Genomic DNA, 27,534 nt, shown 5'->3' with positions numbered 1-27,534 from the left:
GCCTGGACGCGTTCCCCCCTCATGTTCCCTTCCCGGACACATGATACAGCTTTATTGCTGTGTGGGACAATGACTTGCCTCTGATAACCTGCCTTGCCTCTGCTAGCTTGTGGGTTTTTTCTCTAAGCTGTATCCTGGCCCCTGAAGCCCCTGGCCTTCCGTTGTTTCTCTCCCTGGGGGTCTCTTCCTCAGCTCTCTCCCCCACCTGGCCCCCGTTCGTCGCGGCAATTCTGGGGCTCCATTACTTTAGTCCCCGGCTTTTCGGGCCTACTAGGCCGCAACTCCCCGCCCACTTTTTCTCTTCCCGGGCTTTCTCACGTCTCCTCCCCTCCGTGGGGGGAGCCTGGGAGGGGCCTCTTCTGCCTGCCAAGCCGGCCCCAGGTTCTCTGCTCTCTCTCTGAGAGGCGGTTCTTTCTCCGGCTGTCGGCTCCTTCTTTCTGCGGTCGCCGGCTCCTGCTATCTCCGGTCGCCATCTTCTGCGCTCGGTGCGCTGCACAACTCCTGGGGTCCGGTAGGCAGCCTCTGGCTGATTGCTCCACAGGCCCCTTCCCTCTCTCCCCTCTCTATTGCTGCATTCTCCTGCAGCCCTGCCACCTGAATGAGGTTTCCTGCCTACTATATAGCTGCTGCAGCACCTCTTGGGAAATGTTGTTTCCGGGGTTAGATAGGTCAGCCCTGCTGCTCTATGGGGCCCTCCTCTCCCGGCCTCCGTATCGGATCGCCACGATTTTCGTGCGTCCGTTGTCTACGGAGGTTTCCACGTGGTAGGGCCCCCTCCCGCGCGAATGGGCTCCCTCCATGGCGATCCTTCAGTCCCTGGCGGATTCGCTAGAGCGCTACCTACAAATTGCGGTCTCCTTCCCCCCCCTGTGCCACGCGCACGCTAAGATACAGGGTCCCGCAAAGAGTAGCCCATGGACCACCCTTGGGTGGTCTCAACTAGCTTCCACCCCTCCCCGGCATCCTCGGGTCCCCCAGGACAGGCCGGAGGCTGGTGACGAAGCCTTCTCTGTCAGTTGCCTATGGGGACACCTCTGCACCGATTCCCTCGGAACAGAGCATCAGGCGGTCTTCCACCATGCAGAATCCTCTGCGTGGTCAAGTCAAACGTGCATAGTGGTTCCTACCCTACCAGGTTTGGTGCCCCTCTAGTGGACTTTCAGATGGCGCCCTCCTGCCTGCACAGGTAAGGCAGCCGTCACCGTGCTTAGCAGCTGGGACACCTACGCGGTGTCTCTGGTATGTACGCCCTCGTAGGCTGTGCACGACAGACCTTCCTGGCCCCTATCCAGGGGCTATGTTCTAGGCAAGCTGATAGTTCAGGCAAACGCCACTTGTAGGGTTGGCTCCCCTTCTCGGCCTCTAAGGGTTCTTTTGTAGGGCCTGTACCAGAGAATACAGGCCGGCCTTTATGCCGTGGCGATTACATCTGTCTGTTTTCAGCTGCCTTGTTACTTTCATAGGTAGAGTTCCTGCTGACTGGTTAGGTGTCCCATGCGGCACTATTTCCCCCTACCGGGCGAGATACACAGGCCGCCTTCAATTGCTGTAGCAATTGCACCTGTCTGTTTCCAGCCACCTTGCTCCCTTCATGGGTAGAGTCCCTACACTATCTCCTGATGCTGTATCCAGTATCCCTGGCGGGCTCTATTGTTCCGTGCGGCACTATTTCTCCCTTTCCGGCGAGATATAGAGGCTACTCTGAATTGCTGTGCAATTGCCTCTGTTTGGTTCTAGTGGGCACCAGGCTACCACCTTGTGCCCTTCATTTTTATTTAACCTCTCTATCTCCAGGAGCTGTAGCCGTTGCTTCTGTTTGGCCTTATGGTGCGAGATATTGAGGCCACTTTGTAGTGCCGTTGCCACTGCAACCTCATCTAGAGTGCACCAAACAGCCATCTTACTCCCTTCTTAGGTGAGTTTCTGCACCGTCTCTGATGCTGCAGCCGTTACACCTGTCGGGCTCTATGGTGTGCCATGCGGCCCTATTTCCCTCTATTTAGGTGAAATAGAGGGCATTCTTCAGTTGCCATTGCACTTACCTTGTTGTGGTGTGCACCTGTCATTCCTTGTGGTACCGTGTGGCCCTATTTTTCCCTTCCCGAGCGAAATATAAGTGCCATAGCTAACGTGGCAGCCGTTGCACTTCTCTGGTCCTAGGGTGCTCCATGTGGACCCATCGCTCTAATCTTAGACCTAGTACCTCGGCCATCTCCAGATGCTGTACCCATTGCACCGGTCTGGTCGTATCTCTACACTACACAGCCTCATTTCTACCTTACAGGTTGAGGACCTGTACCCTCCAAATGCGGTTGCATTCCTGGATGCGGTGGCTATGTTTCCACCCTCCTTAGTGTGCAACATGCAGCCACTTTACCTCGGTTTTCGGCGTGTATTTTTAGTGTCCCTGTCACCGTTCAACCCACGTGCTGGGCCCTATGGTGCAATCTGTGGCCCATACGGTTTCTGTATTACTGGGTGCTTCCTTCCCCAGGCACTAATCTGTGCTGCGGATGTTGGTTACTTCCCTTTTCGGCATCCTGGTTCAGCTCGAATATGGTAGCCATATCTGGCAGGGGTGGGCCAGCCCAACCTCCTCCTTGTCGGTCTATTTCTACTTCTGGTGTACCCAGTACATGACTGATCTGTTCTGATCTGGTGGGTGGTCCACATACAACCACGCTCCCTACACCATGGCCTGGTGGTTGTTGGTTTTTGTGCTAAGGTTGCTATTGCCATCCTTATCAAATACTACTTTCGGCTGCACTCCGCGTTCCACATATTATAAAGGAGTATCCGCGTTTCCTATTACAGGGCGGACCATTCCTCGTGGAGTACAGTGATCTCCACTGGATCTTCTCCTTGTTGGGATACGTAGCTTGCTGAGCTCCGGCCGCTGCGGTAGTTTTTCGGCCATCACTTGATGTCCTCCGCCACACGGAATCCTCCTGGGGTCAGCGACATTTCCTCGCTGGACGTCCTCCCTGATGAGTCAGGGACAGAACCACTGAGCGTCACACACCTGCCTGGTAGGTGAATTTTCTGCTGATTGCTCTGACATAGGACAGGGTTCCGTAGTTCCGTCTGGGTCCGGGTGTTCCCTTATTTCTATGCTTAGTTGTACTATCTAACAGAGGGCAGTCCTTTGGGACCTTGCTATTGTCCTCGCCCATCCGGTACTCTCTCCCCCTGGGAGCCTTCTGTATGTCGGTCGCAGCTGGTTTCTACATTTCGTGTAGTCACTCCTGCTTCTTTTATAGCGACTTCACCATTCCTTATGCATATGGGCGTCTGTTTTAGTGGTACAACCCAAGCCGCTGTATTTGCCCTCCCCGGGACAATGTATGCTGATTGCTAGCCACTATTCTTTGAATGGCTAGTTGTCCATGGCCAATTCCTTCCCATAGGGTGGTTCTTTTCATTTTTTCTTGGATATTCTGGTTTTTGTTGCCCTCTGGTGGTTCAGTTCCTGGTTCCTTGTGAGCCCATTGCGGGTACTCCTTTCTGGAGTCCCTGTCACCGTTCATTTGATCACTCAGATTCTGTAGGATTATCGTTGTTTGGGAAGGGACCTGGGTTGATTGTTCCCCTTGCGGGTTCCAATAGCCTTTTGGACCTCATGGGATTCATGTCTGTCTTCCCATCCTCCCACTTCAAGTACCTGGTGTTGAGTGGTTTAGTGCTACGGTTTGCATTTCCACCTTATGGTATCCTTCGGGAGGGACCCCTCCTGTTTGTAGAGCCTTCCTCCTTAGACTTTTGGGAGTACTCTCCTTCTCCTCCCATGTCTCTCAGTCCAGTGTATCCCTGCTGAGATTTCCTTGCCCTGCATCTCCCTGATACTTCATTTGGCCGGAGTTTCTCCGGTCTTGCGCTTCTCAGCGATTATTTTATTTTCAGGGGCTCGTTCCTCGTCTCCTGGTTTTGGGATGCAGGTCTTCTCTTATTTTTTTCTTTTTACTTGGCCTTTACTTCCTAACCCCTCCCTTTCCAAGGGTTGGCGGTTTTCCTTAGCGCCTTTGGGAGTTTTCTCTTTCCAATAGGACGTTTATCTTCATCACCTGCTTCGCGGTGGGGGGAGTCCTGCTCCCTTCATATGTGAGCCTTGCTATGGCTTCCCTCTCCCCAGTGTGCCCCTGCTGAGATTTCCTGGGCTTGCATCTGGTTCCCTTCTTCCCTGATAATGAGTTTCGCCAGAGTTTCTCCGGTCTTGCGCTTCTCAGCGATATTTTGTTTTCAGAGGCTCGTTCCTCGTCTCCTGGTTGGGGATGCAGGTCTTGTCTTTTCTCTTTTCCTGGTTTTTACCTACAACCCCCTCCCCTTCCAGGGGTTGGCGGTTTCCCTTAGCGCCTTTAGGATCTTTTCCTTTCAATAGGGCGCTTAACTTTTTCACCTGCTTTGCGGTGAGAGGAGACCTGCTCCACTCACATGTGAGCCTTGCTATAGCTTCACTCTCTCGTTTGGCCTTCAGTGATTCCAATTTCCCTTGCTCCCCTGGTCCTTCAGGGGTTGACCTCAGGGTGTTTGTGCTTTCGACTGAGACAATTGGGATGTTGGGTAGATCCGATACGCGATGCTGTCCTACTTTCCCTCCAGCCTTCGGCTGAGCTGGGTGTTCCTTTGCTTTCTTCTTGCATTTGGGACCTTCTCCCAGGCATTTGTCCTGGGGTGCTGGCAGTCGTCACTGTGGCCTCCTTGGAGTTTCTCCCTTGTTATGAGGCTTCCTGCCTATTCCGTGCTTTTCTCCTGTTGGGTCACATGGTTCTCCCGCACCTGTATGCCCACAGGTGGCATGGTTGTTCTTCCCACCCTCGGGGACTGCTTTGGGACGTCCCATGGTGCTGTGTCCCCCAATGCCATGCACGAGAAAATTGGATTTTTTGTACTCACCGTAAAATCCTTTTCTCGTAGTAGGCATTGGGGGACACAGATCCCTCCCTATGTTGTTTTACTTCAGCTTCTCCGGGCTGGTCTCGATCTTTCCCGGTACGGGAGTTGTTGGTTCCTTGCCTTTCTTCTCTCTCCTACTGCTTTTGGTACAAACTGAGCTGCCTAGTGTCTGTGGAGAGGGTATAGCCCAACGGGGAGGAGCCAACACTTTTTTATGTCTAGTGTCGCCTCCTAGTGGTAGTTGGACATATACCCATGGTGCTGTGTCCCCCAATGCCTACTACGAGAAAAGGATTTTACGGTGAGTACAAAAAATCCAATTTTTAACTTCATTTTTCAATCACTGTCGGCTGAGGAGGGGGCGTGGCCTAACAGGATCGGGGGTATGGCTTAGCGGGACCTAGAAGTTGATTTTTAACTTCATTTTTTCAATGCCTATGGGCTGAGGAGTGGGAGGGGCGTGACCTAACCGGATCAGGGGGGTGGCTTAGTGGGACCTGGGGGCGGGGTTTTAAGTTCATCTTTTGAGGGTGGACACATTGTGACAGGGGGGTGTCTGGGCTCCTTCTTGCAAGACTGACCCCCCTATGGGCACCTTACTGGCTCATTTGCATACCAAATAAACTGGATTTTCAGAGGATAAAAACATCTATTACTGGAACAAAGGCACATCTTGAAATAAGGTACTAAGTCCTATTAGGCCATGGCTTTACTACAATAGCGATTATCCTGGTGACAGATTTCCTTTAAAGCTCTCCTACAGCAGTGAAGAAAAATGGCTGGGTTGTTATGGAAACCTGGAGTAAAACTGTGTATGTGGAGTCTAATGGCCTGCGAGCTTCTATTGGCTTATAAGGGTCATGTGACCAAGCTTCTATTGGCTAATGCATTTTTTGGGAATATCTCAGGAACGGTACGTCCTAAGGAGCTGAGACCTGGTCTAAAACCTTCCCGGACAGGCTGTTCACCCGCCAGAGTTCCTTGCCGCTAGTGTGAAAGTACCCTTATCCTAAGTCGGCAGGAAGTATTCAGTGTCCTCTGATCACTTTCCTCTTAATACCCATCAAATGTTACAATCATCGCTATAGCGATTATCGGGAAAAAAAAAGTGCAACAAATTTCTGATGCATAAAGCAGATTTCCATCAGTCAGTAATTATGCTTTTTTATGCACTGAGAGCCACCAACTAGTCTAACTAGATGAACAAAAAAATCTAGAACAGATTTAGGGGTTTACAATTAGGGACTATAACTATAGTGGATTGGAAATGATATAATGATGTAAGTATAATTTAGCTTTTTATTTGTTGTGCACAAATTTGAACAAATAAGTGTTTTAGTTGCAAAGATGAAAAGTTCTGTAATATATAAAAGTGGTCATATCTCTACACAGCCTATGTGATTTTCTGAGTCGTTCCCTTAGTAGACTTTGCTCTGTGTGCGAGATCATTTTCCATCTACATGGGAACAATCCTACCATTCCCTCTACCTTGCACTGCTTTTTCCTACTGACTTTAAACTGCACAGGCTCCCATACAGACTGAGCAGACTATCAGCAGATGACGCAAGTCAGGAGCAACGTGGTGACAGCGACTGTATCACAACCAGCACCGATGCCAGCCATATAAAAGGCACTGCACAGGCTCTACATCAACAAAATGGAAGGGTAGCTTTAATATAGACTGCCTAAAAAATAGCTTACTATTAAAAGGGTTTTCCAGGACCTTTATACTGATGACCTATCCTCAGGATAGATCACCTATATCTGAACGGTGGGGGTCCCGGGTGTTGGTGATCAGCTGTTTTGAAAAGGCAGTGGCGCTCCTGTGAGTGCCGCTTATCAAGCACAGCACTGTACATTGTACAGCAGCTGTGCTTGGTATTGCACTCAGCCCCATTCACTTGAAGGGGGCTGAGCTGCTCCAGGCCCCCATTTTCTTTCTTATTTTTCCTCCCCTCATCTACAGTGGGGTCATTAACCCTTTCACGACTGCAATCTGTATATATACGTGATAGCTGCACATGCCCCGTGCAGCTACCACGTATATACACGTTCTGGCAGCTCTTTAATCCAAGCGCTGCAAAGCGCTTGGATTTAAGCTTCTGCCCCTGTCCTGCTGCTGTCACGGACAGCATACAGTGCGGTAATGCCGGCAAGGGGCCAATCAGAGTGGCCCCTTGCCGGCAATCGATCCGATTGGTTAGTCTGTGCAGACTAACCAATCGGATCGCGGCAGTGTTAAAATGCCGGTTTCAGGCTCTGATCTGCGCTCTGCAGATCACAGCCTGAAATCGGTAATGTGTCCTGAAGCCCCCTCTGTGCCCCCTCCTTGTTCATGTCCTGCCCCCGATGCGGTCCTGCCCCGATCTGTGCCCCCTCCTTGTTCTTGTCCTGCCCCCGATGCGGTCCGCCCCCTCCTGCACCGATCTGTGCCTCCTTCGTGTCGATCATCTTATCCTGCCCCCCCGAAGCGGTCCGCCCCCTCCTGCCCCGATCTGTAAGTAAAATGCTGCCCCCCCCCCCTCCCCCGTTTCCAGCGCTGCCCCTGCCCCCGATGCGGTCCCCCTTGTGTGTGTGTGTGATGGCGGCGGCTCCATTCCTGAGCCGCCGCCATCAGCAGCGTGTGTCAGCTCTATTCTGACACTGCTGTAACCCCATAGATGCCGCAGTAGCGGCATCCATGGGGGTAATAGAGGGAGGGGGCCCCCTCTCTCTCAACCATCAGGGCTGCTGCGATCGCAGCGCCCGATGGTTGCCATGGCAACCGGACGCTTTGCAAAGGCGTCCGGTTGCCATGGTATAGGCGTCCAGTGCTGCCACCTACAGGCATCTGATTGTATTATACTTTGCAATGCAAGAGCATTGCAAAGTATAGTACAACCATCAGCCCCACTGGATCTTCAAGATCCAAGAGGGAACTGATAAAAAAAAAAGTGAAAATAATAAAAGTAAAAATAAATAAATAAAAATGTAAAAAATAAATTTCCTTTTCCTATAAAAAAAAAACCAAACAAACAGAAAACCACACATATTAGGTGTCACCGCGTCCGTAACGACCATCTCTATAAATATATCACATCATCAACCCCGTCCAATAAACACCATAAAAAATAAAAAATAAAAACGGTGTAAAAAAATAAGCCATTTTTGTCACCTTACATCACAAAAAGTGCAACACCAAGCGATCAAAAAAGGCGAATATACCCCAAAATAGTACCAATCAAACCGTTACCTCATCCCGCAAAAAATGAGCCCATATTTAAGACAATCGCCCAAAAAAAAAATAAGCTATGGCTCTCAGACTATGGAGACACTAAAACATCATTTTTTTGGTTTCAGAAATGCTATTATTGTGTAAAACTTAAATAAATAAGAAAAAGTATACATATTAGGTATTGCCACATCCGTAACGATCTGCTCTATAAAACTGTCACATGACCTAACCCCTCAGATGAACGCTGTAAAAAAAAAAAAAAAAAAAACTGTTCCAAAACAGCCAATTTTTTGGCCACCTTGTCTCATAAAGTGTAATAATGAATGATCAAAAAATCCTATGTACCCAAAAATGGTACCAATAAAAACCTCAACTCTTTCTGCAAAAAATGAGCCCCTGCACAAGACGATCGGTAGAAAAATAAAAAACATATGGCGTTCAGAAAACCAATCCAGCAAAATCTGCCTTCCAAAAACCATGCGGCGCTCCTTCCATTCTGCGCCCTGCCGTGCGCCCTTACATCAGTTTACGACCACATGTGGAGTGTTTCTGTAAACCGCAGAATCAGAGTAATAAATATTGAGTTTTGTTTGGCTGTTAACCCTTAATGTGTTAAAGAAAAAAATGTAATAAAATAGAAAATCTGCTAAAAAAGTGAAATTTAGAAATTTCATCTCCATTTTCCTTTAATTCTTGTGGAACACCTAAAGGGTTAATAATGTTTGTAAAATTGGTTTTGAATACCTTGAGGGGTGTAGTTTCTACAATGGGGTCATTTATGGGGTTATCCACTATGTAGGCCCCACAAAGTGACTTCAGACCTGAACTAGTTCTTAAAAAGTGGGTTTTGGAAATTTTCTTAAAAATTTTAAGAATTGCTTCTAAACTTCTAAGCCTTCTAACGTCCTAAAAAAATAAAATAACATTTCCAAAATGATGCCAACATAAAGTAGACATATGGGGAATGTTATGTAATAAATATTTTATGAGGTATCACTTTCTGTTTTAGAAGCAGAATAATTGAAATTTAGAAAATTGCAAATTTTTACTTTTTTTTGGTAAATTTGGGATTTTTTTTTAAAAAAAGGAGATATATATTGACTCAAATTTATGACTGTCATGAAGTACAATGTGTCACGAGAAAACAATCTCAGAATGGCGTGGATAAGTAAAAGTGTTCCAAAGCTATTACCACTTAAAGTGACGCATGTCAGATTTGTAAATTTTGACCTGGACACTGGGGCATCAATGACCTTTGGTCATGAAAGGGTTAAGTTACGTGAGTTTTTCTTCCATGTATCATTTACTAATGTGTCTGTATACATGTATGAAATGGTACATCTAGGGTTTCTATTTTTTTTCTGACATGCTTCACAAAAGAGCATGCCTTAGTGGAAAGGAGGCAGAGCTTTGTGGGAAAGTGTGCAGGGCCTAAAAATGCCCCCTTTTGCACCACAATTCTGGAGTAAAAATCTGTCTCAAATTAAGGTAACCAATAGTTGGTGTAGTCACATACATTTATCATTCAGTCTAAGCCACTGTGTTAAATCTGGAGCAAGTCTAGACAGCCTGTCTAAGCTTACGCCGTCCTTACATTAGAATTAGTAAATTTGGGCCAATGATACCATCTAAGTTCTGGCCTTTATATGTTAGGCAGGTGTTTACTCATGACACATGGCACACATTTTATTTTTGTTGTTATTTCACACGTCCGTAGTGTATTGCGGATCCGCAATACACCCGGCTGGCACCCCCATAGAACTGCCTATTCTTGTCCGCAATTGAGGACAAGAATAGGACATGTTCTAATTTTTTCCGGAGCCGCGGACCATAAGATAGGGGGCGTGCTCCGGAAATGCGGATAGCACACTGTGTGCTGTCCGCATCCATTCCTGCCCCATAGAGAATGAATGGGTCTGCACCCGTTCCGCAGAATTGCGTAACGGGTGTGGACACATTCACAGACGTGAGAATGCACCCTAAAGCTTATACTTGGATCAGGCTTGTAATCAGACACTTGAAATTTCATATTTTGCAAACAATCACTGCTGCAAATTTGCATGAAGGAAGTTGTCAATACTAACTTCTAAAGTAACCTCTAAAGTAATCCAGATTTTTTAGCCTCACCCTGGATTCCCTGGTTAAGTCCTCTCCAAGTCGACACTCCAGGGCTCGTGCTTTACTTTCTGCCTCCCGTGCTTTTTCCTCCGCTGCCAAAAGATAAAGGTCAGTTTAGAGGCCAAATGCAAACTCTTAAACTAAAATATCTTTGTTAATTCTTGGATAAAACTAAAAGCTTCATAAATAGTTTTGACTGGAAATTGCATGTAAAGCAAATTTGTATATTTATATGAAAGCAAAGAGTAGATTGGTCAGCCAGAACATTAAAACCACTCACCTAATAGTTTATATGCAACCAAAACAGCTCTAAACTGTTGAGGTATGTACTCCACAAGAAGTCGGAAGGTATCCTCTGATATTTAGCTCTTTAAGTCCTCTAAGAGCTCATGTACACGGCCGTAATTCTGTTGTATTAAATTAAATTCAAATACTTAGAGGACCTTTCACCTGGAAAAACATTGTGAACAAAGTATGCTGACATGGAGAGCGGTGCCCGGGGATCTCACTGCACTTACTATTATCCCTGGGCGCCGCTCCGTTCTCCCGTTATGCCCTCCGGTATCTTCTCTCACTAAGTTATAGTAGGCGGTGTCTGCCCTTGTCCTGTAGGCGTCTCCTTCTACTAGGCTGCAGCGCTGGCCAATCGCAGCGCACAGCTCACAGCCTGGGAGAAAAAAACCTCCCAGGCTGTGAGCTGTGCGCTGCGATTGGCCAGCGCTGCAGCCTAGGAGAAAGACGCCCACAGGACAAGGGCAGACACCGCCTACTATAACTTAGTGAGAGAAGATACCGGAGGGCATAACGGGAGAACGGAGCGGCGCCCAGGGATAATAGTAAGTGCAGTGAGATCCCCGGGCACCGCTCTCCATGTCAGCATACTTTGTTCACAATGTTTTTCCAGGTGAAAGGTCCTCTTTAAATATTAATTTTATAAAAAATATATTCACAAATACTTTTCATTACTTAGAATGGCTTGTTTTGTCTAGGGAGCATTCATTAGGAGAAATAAAATGGCCCGCCGTCCTATCAGTACACACAAAACCTGTCCTAATCACACAGGAGGACAAGTTGCTTCACCACAATGAGCTATAGTGCTGCCTCTTCCTCCTCTCTGCTTGTCAGGAATCATGATCCTGAATACAGGGGAATCTCTGTGGGAATGGAGATGATGAGGAGACATGAGAGGAGGGTGAGGTGTGGCTAATGAGCAGCAGCACTTGCTTACAGTCTCCATTACCACAGCCCCACATTACCACAGTCTGTCCTGTCCATCCTCTCTGTACTTCAGGTCTCCTCATGAACTTCATTCCCCAGAGATTCAGCTAAAGTTCTTATCAGCTGTATTCAGGATCATAATCTGAAAAGTAAAGAGGAGGAGGAGGCAGCTCTTTACCTCAGTGTTGTAAAATAACTTGTCCTCATGTGTGATTCATGGGTTTTGTGTGAACTAATGGGACAGCGGACATTTTGTTTCCCCTGATGATTGCTCCCCAGACAAAAGAGCCAATATAAATAATGAAAGATATTTGAGAATATATTTATAATAAAGTAAAATTTAAGTATTTTCATTTTCTTAATTCCCGGAGAATCCCTTTAAACATTCTGAATTATGCCCACAAATTCTGTGTGAATGCAGGTCTAATGACCCAAAGTAGTAGCATCATTGAGATCTATGTGCTACAAGTTCAGGCCATTAGACCAACATTTGGGACTGAATATTCCGGTGTAAATCGCCCCATATTATACGCCTAAATTATGGCAGAGTGCATAAGCCCTAAGTGATAGGTGAGGACTCCATAGATGTGACTTGTTTTTCCTGCACAGCCCACAGATGCCTAGGGTTGCCACTAGGCAAGTTAAAAGCCAAATGTCCACATAACCAAACAACTAAATGTGACTTGGGCTACTTTCACATCTGCGGCACTATGATCTGGCCGCTAGATCTTGCAGAGAATGCTTGGAATCGGCCGGAGACAAGCCGCAATGTGCAGTGGTTTGTGTCTGAGTGATTCTTAGCATATTTGCTGGATTGCGCCTGGATCTCCACCTGGCCGCAATGTGGAGTATATGCAGGCGCAGAAGCACAGTGTGTAATGAGGTCCCTCGTCACCACTCTACGCAACTCTGCAAATGGAGGCAACCCTTCTTATCTACAGTCTAAGACAGGTTGCTTGTAAACATTTTAAATAATTCCTGGAGAAACCCTTTAGCTCAGTGCCCCCTTTCCCTGGCATGTTTCACAACTACCCTAGAGTCTTCAGGGCTTGTGTTCGAACACTTTCTATCGTAGTCAGAATTAACATTTTTAGCGCTGCTGTTAAATCAGACTACACAGGCTAGCCTTCGATCCCCACACACATCAAGGAGCCTTGTGCTCTGATAACACTGTTGCCAGTTGCCCTTCTTTGGACCATTTTTGGAGGGTACTAACCACTGCAAAACATTAACACCCACACATGTTCAGATAATTACGCTTGTCCATTTTTCCTGATTTAAACACTTAAGTTTCAAGAACCAACTATTCATTTGCTGCCTTCTATATCCCCTTGACAAGTGCCACGGTATCAAGATAATGTATATTTCAGCTGTTAGCTGGGGATTAATGTTATGACTGATAAAGTGTATTTAGCATGTGATTAAGACAATATATAACAGGAGTAAATTACCACACATTCCCTCAGGTATCTGTCTGATCCAATGTCTAGAGACATGTCCTTGATGAAATAGCCATGGGCTTGAACTGCAATATTCCTCTACAGTACGTCTTTCTTGACAAAAGTTTACTCCACCATATAGTACCATCATCAGAATCGCCATAAGGGCCCATTCACACGTCCGCATTTTGCGGAACGGAATTGCAGACCAATTCATTTCTATGGGGCAGCACGATGTGCTGCCCGGATCCGGAATTGCGGATCCGCACTTTTGTGTCCGCAATTCCGATCCCGAAAAAAATAGAACATGTCCTATTCTTGTCCGCAATTGCGGACAAGAAAAGGCATTTTCTATGAGAATGCCGGCGATGTGCGGTCCGCAAAATGCGGAACGCACATCGCCGATATCCGTGGATCCGCAAAACACACACGGACGTGTGAATGGACCCTAAAAAAGGTTTAGGGTTGCAAAACAGCAATCCACAGATGACCATTCTTAAAACCCAAGAGGTAAGAAGAACCTCCACATTTAAGTATACCCCATTTTTCCTGATTTAAACATTTAAGTTTCAAGAACCAACTATTCATTTGCTGCCTTCTATATCCCCTTGACAAGTGCCACGGTATCAAGATAATGCATATTTTAGCTGTTAGCTGGGGATTAATGTTATGACTGATAAAGTGTATTTAGCATGTAATTAAGACAATATATAACAATGTTAAGTAACAACAAGAAATAAAAAATGCACGTTCACATTTTAAATGCAACAAGATCCCATATGGCCCCCACAATACCAATTTTTGCCATGTGCTCAGCCTTCTTCACCTCCTGTTCAGCTCTTGTTTTGAACCGATTTGATGTATATCTGTACATTCTGAAGGGAAACAATACGTGTAAAAATACTATAATACAAAATCACATGCTAAAATGTTCATGTTAAAAAGAATTTCATAAAAGATCATTTTGCATTTGTTGAGACTGGAATCATGGTTTACATTTTTTAAAAGCTAAGAAAAAACCCATTAACTTACTTTGAGGCATATCGACGTTCCATCATCTTGACTGTAAGCATAGCATAGCAAGCTGTGCTTTTCTTACAGTCAGAATTGATGGAATCTGTGATGAAAAGACCAAATACTAATGGGAACAGAATCTAACAAGATACGTATAAAAATAAAACATGCATATGCCTGAGTGTTGTAAAAGCCCATTTTCTACTTTCTAAGTCTAACTTACAGTATATTTTCTCACCTGGGCTTGTAAAGACAACAAGATAATCTTTTTGTTTGAACCTTGTGGCCATGGATAAAAATTCTCATTCTTGGATCAATATAAAGAACAGCAGCATAGGCTCGAAAGGAACGTCTCTCAGGTTTCCTAGAAAATAGATACATTTATGAGAGGAAACAAAACCATAAGTCCACACACAGGGACGAAACATGTTAAACACTTGCAAAAAACACCAAAGCAAAAAAGAACCTTTGGATTGCTGGCAGCAGACACATGCTGCTGATGTGCAGTCAGCGCTGCAGCCCTGTAAGCAATGGCCACTGGAAAGACCAGATCTGTAGCGCTTGAGAAGCAAGCAATTCAGCAGGTAAGTACTGCTTACTTTGTTAGCTTACACAGTATAATAAACAGTCCCAATTCTCAGAGTTTGGTTCTCTGATCTTGGAAGGACTAAGTTACCCCAATTTGCATAGGTTCCTCTGCTAAGGATGCAGTAGCATGGAGCAGGAGTAAATTACCACACATTCCCTCAGGTATCTGTCCGATCTAATGTCTAGAGACATGTCCTTGATGAAATGGCCATGGGCTTGAACTGCAATATTCCTCTACAGTACGTCTTTCTTGACAAAAGTTTACTCTACCATATAGTACCATCATCAGAATCGCCATAAAAAAGGTTTAGGGTTGCAAAACAGCAATCCACAGATGACAATTCTTAAAACCCAAGAGGTAAGAAGAACCTCCACATTTAAGTATACCCTTGAAGCAAGGGAATTACCAGTCCTGATTTCAAATGTATTTGTGTCTTGAGGACTCAGAGACAGTTAAATGTACCGATCCCTGGTCACCAGCCTTTGCTATCCTGCACAGACAGGCATAACACAGTGACGTCATTGCGCCTGGTAAGCAACAGACAGCACAATCTGGAGATCATGTGCTCCATTCATTGGGGGATTGGGACTATTTATTAAGTTTTTATTTGATTAAAAGTACAGGGACAGCACTATAGTGAGGGGGCACTAAGGGACAACAATAATGTGAGGGGGCACCACCGAAGCCAGTGACAGAGAAGCAGGAGACTATGCCCATGCCTTGGAGAAAGTAAACATCCAGGCATGAGCAGATGGACACAAGGGGGCCAGCATGCAGGACCAGAGCAGTGAGAAACAGTTAAGTACAAGAGATAGCACAAAGCAAGTACAAATAGTAAGCCGGACCCTGTGACTGGTCAGCCTAGCAGCCTCCTGACTGGCCATTGGTGACTGTCGGAATAAGAAGGGCCATATGAGACCAGAATGAGGCGACCTTAGGACCCATCTACTAGAGCTAAGTTCAGGACATCCCCTAAAACAAAGAGGTGAGGACACTGGGAAGAAAACATTCAAGACCAAGTGCATTCTGTGGAGAATTTTAATAGATGACATGGCCAGAGTCACCTGATGGCTACCTTTCCTGACAACAGAGAAGGAAGAGGCTGCCATCTTGGCAAGGTGCTGCTACCATTTTATCATAAAAGGGAACTTTGTGTCTTTTGGAGGTTTGTAGGGGAAGATTGATATATTATCTCAAATGTACTGGAAGAGGGAACAGATTGCATTTTCGATAAACTGCTGGGCTTATATAAATTTTAGGACTGGAAACGAAATTCCATAGGGAGACCAATCCTTGTACCCACCACCCTAACCTGAGTTAGGGATAACTCTCAAGAGACTTGGGGAGTCGGTAATGAGCCCAAACTGCATTCAAAGTCGCCTCCAGAGGGACAAAGAATAAAAGTAATAGGAGCTTGCTTTTTGGGAGCAGTAAAAAGTGGGTCTTTGCACCAGAACAAATAAGATTCAATAAAATATTTGTGAAAATTAGGCAACGAATAGCCACCTAAACATATAGGACAATACGATAACTTCTGACAAATACAAGGCCTTTTCTGGGCCCAAATAAATTGGGTGATTGCCTTTTGGAAGGCTGTGATATCTCAAAATTTAAGTGGAATGGTATTGACAGGAAAACAAGTATGAGATTTTAGGGAGTGTATTCATCTTTATAGCATTAATTTGACCCACCCAGGATAAAGATCTCTGAGTTTAAGTCACCTGTTAATTGTTTGATAAAGGAAGGATAATTTTGGTCATATAAGGGATCCAGGGAGGGGGTCATTTTCACTGCTAAGTAATGTATGTCTGGATGAGTCTGGAATCCAAAATCAAGATAAATTAATTTCTGGACAAGAAAATAGCAGTCAATTTTTAGGGGAAGTGTGATCCTTGAGCTTTGAGATAACAGTAATCGTCTAAAAAATACTTTTAAGAGTATTTGAATGCACCTTGAAGAATGCTATTAAAGAGGGAAGTTTTTTTTGTTTTTTTTTACTATACATAGCTGTTAGGCCATCTGATCCAGGAGCCTTTCCTAATTTTAGTTTTCTGAAAATATAATCTAGCTCTTTGGTAGATATAGGGTCATTTAAGTTGGACATTTGGGTAGTTGAAAGTTTAAGTAGAGTTAGTGAGAGTAAAGAGATGAATGAGTTAGTGTTTGAGAGGGGAGAGATTTATTAGAATACATACCCTGATAGAAGTCCATAGCAGTAAGAAGAATATGGTTTGGTTTAGGTTAGAAGGGTTGAGCAAATAAAGTGGACTGTATTAATCTGTTTGGTAGCTCTCGGTTTAGCTTCTAACAACCTGTCTGTCTGTTTTGTTTGTGCGTTTAACCCCTCCTACATCATGCTGTAAATGTATGGCATGGCAATTTTCACGTTGAGGCACCATGCTACACATTTACAACATAGCGATGGAGCTGGCTCAGGAATTAAACTACTTGCATCAGCAGCCAATGTCAGCTGTAAGATACACACATCCCCCCCCCCCCCCCCCCCCCCAAAAAAAAAAAAAAAAAAGGGGGAAAAGTGGCAGTGTGTCTTATAGTCCGAATGCTAATGACTGCTTCCGTCAGGCTCACAGTACACAGCAGGAACCAGAAGAAGCGATGGAGCGGTGTGTCCTGGATACCTGGCACCGTCTGGAGCAAGCGAGGTAAGTTTATTTTATTTGTAACGTCTGATCTGAGGTTTGATGAGGGCTAGGGGATCCGAATCGAGGCTGAGTGGAGCTGGGGGTGCGATCTGAGGCTTATAGGGTCTGACTGAAAGGCTGATCTGAGGCTGATGGGGGCTGGGGCATCCAATATGAGGCTGATTGGGGATAGGGGGTCCGATATGAGGGTGATTGGGCCTGATTTAATTCTGATGGGGGCTGGTGGTTTGATTTAAGGCTAATGGTTCTGATCTGAGGCTGATGGAGGCTGGGGGGGGGGTCTGATCTGAGGCTGATGAAGGTTGAGGGGTCTGATCTGAGACTGATGGAGCTTAGGGGTCTGATTTTGGGATCTTATCTGAGGTCTGTTAAAGAATGGGGGTCTGATGAAGAATGGGGGGGTCTGATTTAGGGGTCTTATTTTCCTCCTCCAAATCCTAGGAGCGCCTTATAGTCCAAAAATATGGTAGCCTGTAATTTTCATGCCCCAATGCTAATAAATTCTATGAAACACATGTGTGGTAAAACGGATTAAAGGGATTATCCAGAGCAGTGTCCGTGATCAAATTTTAACCTGAGATGTGGTGGGCAAGAGTGACCATGGCATGAGAGAGAGAGAGAGAGAGAGAGACACAGAGAGAGAGAGAGAGAGAGAGAGAGAGAGAGAGAGACAGAGAGAGAGAGACAGAGAGAGAGAGAGAGAGAGAGAGAGAGAGACAGAGAGAGAGAGACACACAGAGAGAGAGAGAGAGAGAGAGACACACAGAGAGAGAGAGAGAGAGACACACACAGAGAGAGAGAGAGAGAGAGAGAGAGAGAGAGAGAGAGAGAGAGAGAGAGACGGCTCCCTCTGCCCACCTCTACAGAAAAAAAGCTTTTTATTCAATTAAAAGAAGTAGATCATAAGAAAAACTATATACATTTGGTATCACTGTACTAGTGCTAACCTGCAAAATAACGGTAATGTTTTTGCCACACAGTATAAACTCTAAAATTAATGACAGAATTGTGTTTTTTTCAGTTTCACCCCTCAAAGAATGTTTTCCCCATATGATATTGTAGTGTAACTGGTGTAATACAAGTTGTCCTGCAGAAAACAAGCCCTTATATTGACTGTGAATGGAAAAGTAAAAAAGTTCTGGATTTTGGAAGAAGAAGAGGAAAAAAATGAAAATTGTTTATGGTGGGAAGGGGTTAAAGTTTAGTACCTTCTAAAGCTACTTTCACACTTGCGTTTGGAGCGGATCCGTCTGGTGTCTGCACAGACGGATCCGCTCCTATAATGCAAACGCTTGCATCCGTTCAGAACGGATCCGTCTGCATAACTGTTTTTTTCAGATCTGATTTTTCACTTCGTGAAAACTCAGATCCGACAGTATATTCTAACACAGAGGCGTTCCCATGGTGATGGGGACGCTTCAAGTTAGAATATACTAAAAGAACTGTGTACATGAATGCCCCCTGGTGCCTGTAGTAGCGTCCTGGTTGCCATGGTTACCGATCGGAGTCCCAGCGATTAAACTGGGACTCCGATCGGAACTCTCCGCTGCCACCAATGATGGGGGGTCGGTCATTTTAATTAGGAGGGAAGGGGGGGGAGGCCGCACTGGCCACCAATGAGTTAAAAACAGGGGGGGGGGCCTGCCGCACTGGCAACCAATGAGTTAAATACAGGGGAGGGAGGGGGGGGGGGGGCGGCCGCACTTGCCACCAATGAGTTAAATATAGGGGAGGGAGGGGGGGCCTGCCGCACTGGCAACCAATGAGTTAAATACAGGGGAGGGGGGGGGGGGGTCTGCCCTCTGCTGCCTGCAGCAGTCATGTACACAGTTCTCGGTATATTCTAACTTGAAGCGTCCCCATCACCATGGAAACGCCTCTGTGTTAGAATATACTGTCGGATCTGAGTTTCACGATCTAACTCAAATCCGATGGTATATTCTAACATAGAGGCGTTCCCATGGTGATGGGGACGCTTCAAGTTAAAATATACCATCGGATTGGAGAAAACTCCGATCTGATGGTATATCAATATGGACTCCTGACTTTACATTCAAAGTCAATAGGGGACGGATCCGTTTGCAATTGCACCATATTGTGTCAACGTCAAACGGATCCGTCCCCATTGACTTGCATTTTAAGTCTGGACGGATCCGTTTGGCTCCGCATGGCCAGGCGGACACGAAAACGCTGCAAGCTGCGTTCAGGTGTCCGCCTGCTGAGCGGAGGCCAAACGGTGCCAAACTGATGCATTCTGAGCGGATACGCATCCACTCAGAATGCATTGGGGCTGTACGGATCCGTTCGGGCCGCTTTTGAGAGCCTTCAAACGGAACTCACAAGCGGAACCCCGAACGCAAGTGTGAAAGTAGCCTAACACACAATTTACACATACTTTCAGCTTTTCACTTACGCTCCTTCAGGTGGGGTCCCAGCCATCTGAATATCTTTTGGATCAGACACTACATCAAGCTCTGGTTCCCCGGAGTCCATTAACTTCAAATTAAAAATTACAACCAGTGTACCTAAGAAGATCATAACAAAATGTCATTTTATCTTTGGTTTATAGTGCACTTCGTAAGAATTTTTTTTTTAATGATTCCATACAGCCTGATTGTTGACTGTGTATATTACCTGCATCTCCGTTAATTTTTCTGAACTGTTCCATAACCTCTTTGTGAGAGTGAAACGGAGAATACTTGTAGATTAGTTCTGTTTCAATAGCAAATTTTTCCATATTGTCTGCCAACGCCTCACCAGTTTTTGAATTCCATGTGGGGAGAGGAACGATCACCTATAACAGGGATAAAGAAAAAACACAATGAGATTAGTATGTGGGATTATCTATTAGCATATACCTCAAACCTTTTTACTTTTTAATTTTAATGTGCATTAAAAAGAGGTATTTTTTTTTTTGTAGCGTGCTCCCTCTGTCAAACACCTTAGATGTAGTGGCCACTATGCTTCTTTCACTATTGACTGAAGCATCTAAGGGGTTAACACGATCGGTTTACAACTTGATCTCCTACCAGCGTAAAATGCCTAAAACTGTTAGTAACAGACTCAGCATCAGTACTGCAGAGCAAGTAGCACTATTTTCTGCTTCTGAAGAGCTGCTATAAAAAGGCAGCATATCAGAATTAGTCCCCTCAGCGGCCGCCGTAAAAATATGATATGGCGGTTGTTGAGAGGTTAAAAAAACTTGCCAAAATTCATGAAACTAAATGGTTGGTTCAACTCTCCTCAGCAGTGTCTTACAAATACACTGCTCTGCCATAGCAGTGAAAAAAACTGCCTTATACTGTACAGATAAAGCCTCCAGCCGCAAAAACAGCTGTGACCTGCCTGTCGAGGTGTGGACTCTAAGGGTGCATTCACACGACCGTATAAATGGAAACGCATCCATTACACAATTTTGCGGAACGGGCGCGGACCCATAAATTTCAATGGGGTCGCAAAAGATGCGGACAGCACACGGTGTTGTTCCGTTTCGCGGCCCCGCAAAAAATATGGAGCATGTCCTATTCTTGCCCACGGTTGTGGACAAGAATAGGCATTCTCTATATAGCGCGGGCCATATGCGGTCCGCAAAATGCGGATCGCAAACGGCCGGTATCCGTGTTTTACAGATCTGCAATTTGCGGACCGCAAAACACGGTCGTGTGAATGCACCCTAATAGTAACTGGCTTGCTCAGATCCTTAAACTTGAAAAATTTTCCTGCTTTGAACACATCAACTTCAAGAACTGGCTGTTTAATTGAAGCCTAATATATTCTACCCCTTAAAGGCATCTGTGGGGTTAATTGTGCGGATCACAGCCCCCTGTAAGAGATCGGGTGCTGCCAGGCAGGAAGGGGCAGTTATTACACAGTTCTCAGTATATTCTAACTTGAAGCGTCCCCATCACTATGGGAACGCCTCTGTGTTAGAATATACTGTCGGATCTGAGTTTCACGATCTAACTCAAATCCGATGGTATATTCTAACATAGAGGCGTTCCCATGGTGATGGGGACGCTTCAAGTTAAAATATACCATCGGATTGGAGAAAACTCAGATTCGATGGTATAATAGGAACTCCTGACTTTACATTGAAAGTCATGGGGGACGGATCCGTTTGCAATTGCACCATATTGTGTCAAAGTCAAACGGATCCGTCCCCATTGACTTGCATTGTAAGTCAGCACAGATCCGTTTGGCTCCGCACGGCCAGGCGGACACCAAAATGACTTTTTCCTTCATGTCTGTGGATCCTCCAAAAATCAAGGAAGACCCACGGAAGAAAAAACGGTCACGGAACAACGGAAATCCATTTTGCGGACCGCAAAAAAACCCGGTCGTGTGCATGAGGCCCTAAGGGTGTGCACACTTATAGAACCATATTTTATTTTTATATTTTTTCTTCCCTCTACCTAAAAGATTCCAGTTTATTTTTCAATTGAGTTGTACAGTTTATAGGTCACATTAAAAGGTGGAAAAAGTTCTGAAATGATTTATTTTTGTCATTTTTTTTACATCACAGAAACCTGACATTAACAGGGGTGTGTAGACTTTTTATATCCACTGTATATGGCAGAGGAGGCATACGCATTTATCTGTTCTGATACAGAAAGTGCAAGCGAGACAGAACAGTTTCAGATTTCGTCATCGTCCGCTAACACTAGTGATGACGAGCCACAGCAAAGTTGTAGACTAGACTCTTTGCCTGGCACTAGCCCCGAATGGATGCCCGCGGCACAAATACCACCGTCTGTAAGCCTGTCTGCATACAGGATTACAATAAATATATGGGTGGGGTGGACCGTGAAGACGAAATGCTGCAGCCCTACAGCGCGGTCAGGAAATCCTACATTTGGTAAAGGAAACTTGCAGCCCAACTTATGCAAGTAGCCCTGTAGAATTCTCTTGTCATGTCCCAAAAAGCAGGAAACCAAGGAACATATCTTGATTTTCAAGAACAAATCATTAAAAATTTTATATTTGGAGAGCAGCGCCAGGATAGCAGTGGGATAGAGTCATCTAGTCATGCCAGCAGAATTATCCCAGGATAACATTGCCCATCAGAGTTGCCCCCTACTGCGAAAAAAATCAGAGCCCAAAAGAGATGTAGGGTCTGTTTCAAGAATGGGATACGGTGGGATACCATATATCAATGTGACACCTGTCCAGATAAGCCTGGACACTAAGCAGTGTTTCCGCATTTACCATACATCCTTAGATTATTAATGTAATCAACTTAAATTTTTTTACTTTTTTATGCACTTTTGGTCATTTTTTATTTATTATGCAATCCACAGTTTTTTAACACTCCACATTTCATTACATTATTAGCCAATTATAATTTGGAAAATTAGACAAACTCCAAAATGTAAAAATACATTCTCATTATACCACTAGATGAATACTGTAAAATAATTAAATTCTCACTACACCTCTAGATGAATACTTTAGGGGGTATAGTTTCCAAAATGGGGTCACATTTTGGGGTACCTCAGGGTAACACTGCGCCTGAAAATTATTCCCGTGAAATCTGCCCTCCAAAAACCATATTGTGCTCCATCTGTTCTAAGTTCTGCCCATACAGCAGTGGACAACCACATATAGAGTAATGCCGTATTCAGGAGAAAATGGGTAACACATTTTATGGTGACTTTCTCCTGTTACCCCTTGTGACAATGAAAAACTTGGGCCTAAAATGAAATTTTTCAGCAAAATATGTAATTTTTCTTTTTTACAGCCAAGGATTTCTAAATTATATGAAAAGCATATTGGGCCAAAGTGCTCACTACACCCCTTGAAAAATTCCTTGGGGGGGTGTAGTTTTCAAAATGGGGTCACTTTTTGGGGGTTTCCACTGTGGGGTACCTTCAAATGCGACACAGCGCCAGAAAATTATTCCAGTGAAATCTGCCCTCCAAAAGCCATATTGTGCTCCATCTGTTCTAAGCTCGGCCGTACGCCCATACAGCAGTTGACAACCACATATTGGGTGTTACTGTAAACTGCAGAATCAGGGTAATAGATATTTAATTTAGTTTGGCTGTTAACCCTTGCTGTGTTACAGGAAAAAACTGATTAAAATGGAAAATCTGCGAAAAAAGTGAAATTTTATCTCCATTTTCCTTTAATTCTTGTGGAGCATGGTTTGTGGAATGAAATATGGCCCTGGCCGTGTGTATGAATCCTAATTCTGAGCATGTTAAGGCCCCTTTCACACGGGCGAGTATTCCGCACGGATGCGATGCGTGAGGTGAACGCATTGCACCCGCACTGAATACCGACCCATTAATTTCTATGGGGCTGTTTACATGAGCGGTGATTTTCACGCATCACTTGTGCGTTGCGTGAAAATCGCAGCATGCTCTATATTCTGCGTTTTTCACGCAACACAGGCCCCATAGAAGTGAATGGGGCTGCGTGAAAATCGCAAGCATCCGCAAGCAAGTGCGGATGCGGTGCGATTTTCACGCACGGTTGCTAGGAGACAATCGGGATGGAGACCCGATCATTATTATTTTCCCTTATAACATGGTTATAAGGGAAAATAATAGCATTCTGAATACAGAATGCATAGTAAAACAGCACTGGAGGGGTTAAAAAAAAAATAATTATAATTTAACTCACCTTAGTCCACTACGCAATCAAGTGGACTAAGGTGAGTTAAATTATTTATTTATTTATTTTAACCCCTCCAGCGCTAGTTTACTATGCAGTCTGTATGCAGTTATGTAATACAATCTACAGAACACCGATCCCAAGCCCGAACTTCTGTGAAGAAGTTCGGGTACCAAACATGCGCGATTTTTCTCACGCGAGTGCAAAACGCATTACAATGTTTTGCACTCGGGCGGAAAAATCGCGGGTGTTCCCGCAACGCACCCGCACATTTTCCCGCAACGCCCGTGTGAACCCAGCCTAAAAAGTTAAATGTGAAAAGTAAAATTAACCACCTCAGCTCCCCTAGCCTAAACACCCTTAATGACCAGACCACTTTTTACACTACTGCACTACACTACTTTCACGGTTTATTGCTCGGTCATACAACTTACCACCCAAATGAATTTTACCTCCTTTTCTTCTCACTAATAGAGCTTTCATTTGGTGGTATTTCATTGCTGCTGACATTTTTACTTTTTTTGTTATTAATCGAAATTTACTGAATTTTTCACTTTCAGTTGTAAAATTTTTCAAATAAAACTACATTTATATATAAATTTGTCTCTAAATTTATTGTTCTACATGTCTTTGATAAAAAAAATGCAATAAGTGTATATTTATTGGTTTGCGCAAAAGTTATAGCGTTTACATCTATGGTACAAAAATGTGAAATTCCGCATTTTGAAACAGCTCTGACTTTCTGAGCACCTGTCATGTTTCCTGAGGTTCTACAATGCCCAGACAGTAAAAACACCCCACAAATGACCCCATTTCGGAAAGTAGACACCCTAAGGTATTCGCTGATGGGCATAGTGAGTTCATAGAAGTTTTTATTTTTTGTCACAAGTTAGCGGAAAATGATGATTTATTTTTTCTTACATAGTCTAATATTGCACTAACTTGTGACAAAAAATAAAAACTTCCATGAACTCATTATGCCCATCACGAAATACCTTGGGGTGTCTTCTTTCCAAAATGGGGTCACTTGTGGGGTATTTATACTGCCCTGGCATTTTAGGGGACCTAAAGCTTGAGAAGAAGTCTGGAATCCAAATGCCTAAAAAAAGCCCTGTGAAATCCTAAAGGTGCTCTTTAGAATTTGGGCCCCTTTGGGCACCTAGGCTGCAAAAAAGTGTCACACATGTGGTATCGCCATACTCAGAAGAAGTAGGGCAATGCTGGGTGAGAGAAATATATCTCTAAAAGTCAACTTTACCCATTTTTTTATACAAAGTTGTCATTTTAGAGAGATATTACTCTCACCCAGCATGGGTATATGTAAAAAGACACCCCAAAACACATTGCCCAACTTCTCCTGAGTACGGCGATACCACATGTGTGACACTTTTTTGCAGCCTAGGTGCGCAAAGGGGCCCAAATTCTAAAGAGCACCTTTAGGATTTCACAGGGCATTTTTTACGCATTTGGATTCCAAATGACTTCTCACGCTTTAGGTCCCCTTAAATGCCAGGGCAGTATAAATACCCCACAAGTGACCACATTTTGGAAAGAAGACACCCCAAGGTATTCCGTGAGGGGCATGGAGAGTTCCTAGAATTTTCTTTTTTTTGGCACAAGTTAGCGGAAAAAATTGATATTTTGTACTCACCGTAAAATCCTTTTCTCGTAGTAGGCATTGGGGGACACAGAACCATGGGTATATGTCCAACTACCACTAGGAGGCACTAGACACAAAAAGTGTTGGCTCCTCCCCGTTGGGCTATACCCTCTCCACAGGCACAAGGCTATTCAATTTGTACCAAAAGCAGTAGGAGAGAGAAAAAAAGCAAGGAACCAACAACTCCCGTACCGGGAAAGATCAAGAGACCAGCCCGGAAAATCGGAAGTAAAAACATAGGGTGGGATCTGTGTCCCCCAATGCCTACTACGAGAAAAGGATTTTACGGTGAGTACAAAAAATCCATTTTTCTCGTGCATGGCATTGGGGGACACAGCACCATGGGACGTCCAAAAGCAGTCCCCGAGGGTGGGAAAAGAACAACCATGCCACCTGTTGGGCATACAGGTGCGGGAGAACCATGTGACCCAACAGGAGAAAACACGGAATGGGCAAGAGGTTCCATAACAAGGAAGAAACCTCAAGGAAGAATCAGTGAAGACTGTCAGCACCCCAGGAAAAATGCCTGGAAGAAAATCCCAAATGCAATAATGCGGCAAAAGGGAACACCGAGCTCAGCCAAGGGCTGGAGAAAAAATTAGGACAGCACCGCGTGTTGGGACTACCTAACGCTCTAAATTGTCTCAGACCCAAAGAGCGAAAAAACCTGTAGCCAACCCCTGACAGGCCAGAGGAGAAATGAAACAAGGAAGTACTGGAAGCCAAACGAGTGAGGGAAGCCATAGCAAGGCTCACATGTGAAGGGAGCAGGTCTCCCCTCACTGCAAGGCAGGTGAAGAAGTTAAGCGCCCTATTTAAAAGGCAAAAACCCAGGGCTGCTAGAGGAAACCGCCAACCCTTGGAGAAGGAGGGGGTTGTAGGTAAAAGCCAGGAAAAAAAGAGTAAGACCTGCGTCCCAAAAACAGGAGACGAGGCTAGAGCCTCTGAAAACAAGATATCACTGTGAAGCGTAAGACCAGAGGAAACTCTGGGCATGTGAAGAATCAGGGAAAAAAGGAACCAGATACAGGCCCAGGAAATCTCAGCAGGACACACTGGACTGAAAGACATGGAAGTAGAAGGAGAGTACTCCAAACAGCCTAAGGAGGAAAGGTTCTACAACAGGAGGAGGTCCCTCTCGAAGGAGACCATACGGCGGAATTGCAAACCGTAGCGCTAAACCACTCAATACCAGGTACTTGACGTGGGAGGATGGGAAAAGAGACACGAATCCCAAGAGGACCACAAGGCTATTGGAACCCATAAAGGGAACAATCAACCCAGGCCCCGACCCCCCCAAAAAAACGATTGTCATGCAGAACCTGAGTGGTCAAATGAACGGGGACAGGGACTCCAGAAAGGAGTACCCGGAATGGGCTCACAAGGAACCAGGAGCTGAACCACCAGAAGACAACGCACGCCAGAATATCCAGGAAAGGAGAAATGAAACTACCATAGGGGAAGGGACATTGGCCATGGACAACTAGCCATTCCAAGAACAGGGACTAGCAAACTGTATACATTGTCCCAGAGAGGGCAAGTACAGCAGCTCGGGATGTACCACTAAATTGACAGACATCCATATCTATGCATAAGGAATGCAGAAGTCGCCATGAAATAGCCGGGTGAGACTACACAGAAATGTAGAAACCAGCCGCGACCGGCGTACTGAAAACTCCCAGGGGGGAGAAAGTACCTGACAGGTGCAGACGACGGCAAGGTCCAAGAGGACTGCCCCTCTGACATGTAGTACAACTAAGCAGAGAATATAAGGGAATACCGAGAACACCTGGACCCAGAAGGAACTACGGGACCCTGTCCGATGCCAGAGCAATCAGCTAAAAAATTACCTACCAGACAGGTGTGTGGCGCTCAGTGGTCCTGTCCCTGACCAGTCAGGGATGACGTCCAGCGACGATAAATGCCGATGACCCCAGAAGGTTTCCATGTGGCGGAGGACATCCAGCGATGACCGAAAACTGCTGCAGCGGCCGATGCTCACCAGCTACGTGCCCAACAAGGTAGAAGATCCAGTGGAGATCCCTGTACTCCACCAGGAATGGGCTGCTCTGTAATAGGAAACAACGCGAGTACTGCTCTATAACATGGGGTAA

General features: G+C 45.2%; 1 protein-coding gene across 4 annotated transcripts in view; it reads right to left on the bottom strand.

Moving 5' to 3' along the window:
* Positions 1–27,534, bottom strand: part of MORC2 (MORC family CW-type zinc finger 2) — a 119,834-nt gene that overhangs the window by 50,966 nt on the left and 41,334 nt on the right. For all 4 annotated transcript variants that reach the window (XM_040416716.1, XM_040416717.1, XM_040416714.1 and 1 more), the window contains exons 8-12: positions 19,780–19,939; positions 19,559–19,670; positions 14,132–14,257; positions 13,675–13,754; positions 10,232–10,314 (exon numbers count right to left, since the gene is read on the bottom strand). In XM_040416716.1, the coding sequence (XP_040272650.1) occupies positions 10,232–10,314; positions 13,675–13,754; positions 14,132–14,257; positions 19,559–19,670; positions 19,780–19,939 (561 nt within the window). The remainder of the gene's footprint in view (positions 1–10,231; positions 10,315–13,674; positions 13,755–14,131; positions 14,258–19,558; positions 19,671–19,779; positions 19,940–27,534) is intronic.

This window comes from Bufo bufo, chromosome 2 (genome assembly GCF_905171765.1).
Source record: "Bufo bufo chromosome 2, aBufBuf1.1, whole genome shotgun sequence".
NCBI classification, from domain to species: domain Eukaryota; kingdom Metazoa; phylum Chordata; class Amphibia; order Anura; family Bufonidae; genus Bufo; species Bufo bufo.
The sequence above is the reverse complement of the archived record's forward strand: the minus strand, read 5'-3'. Positions and strand labels throughout refer to the sequence as shown.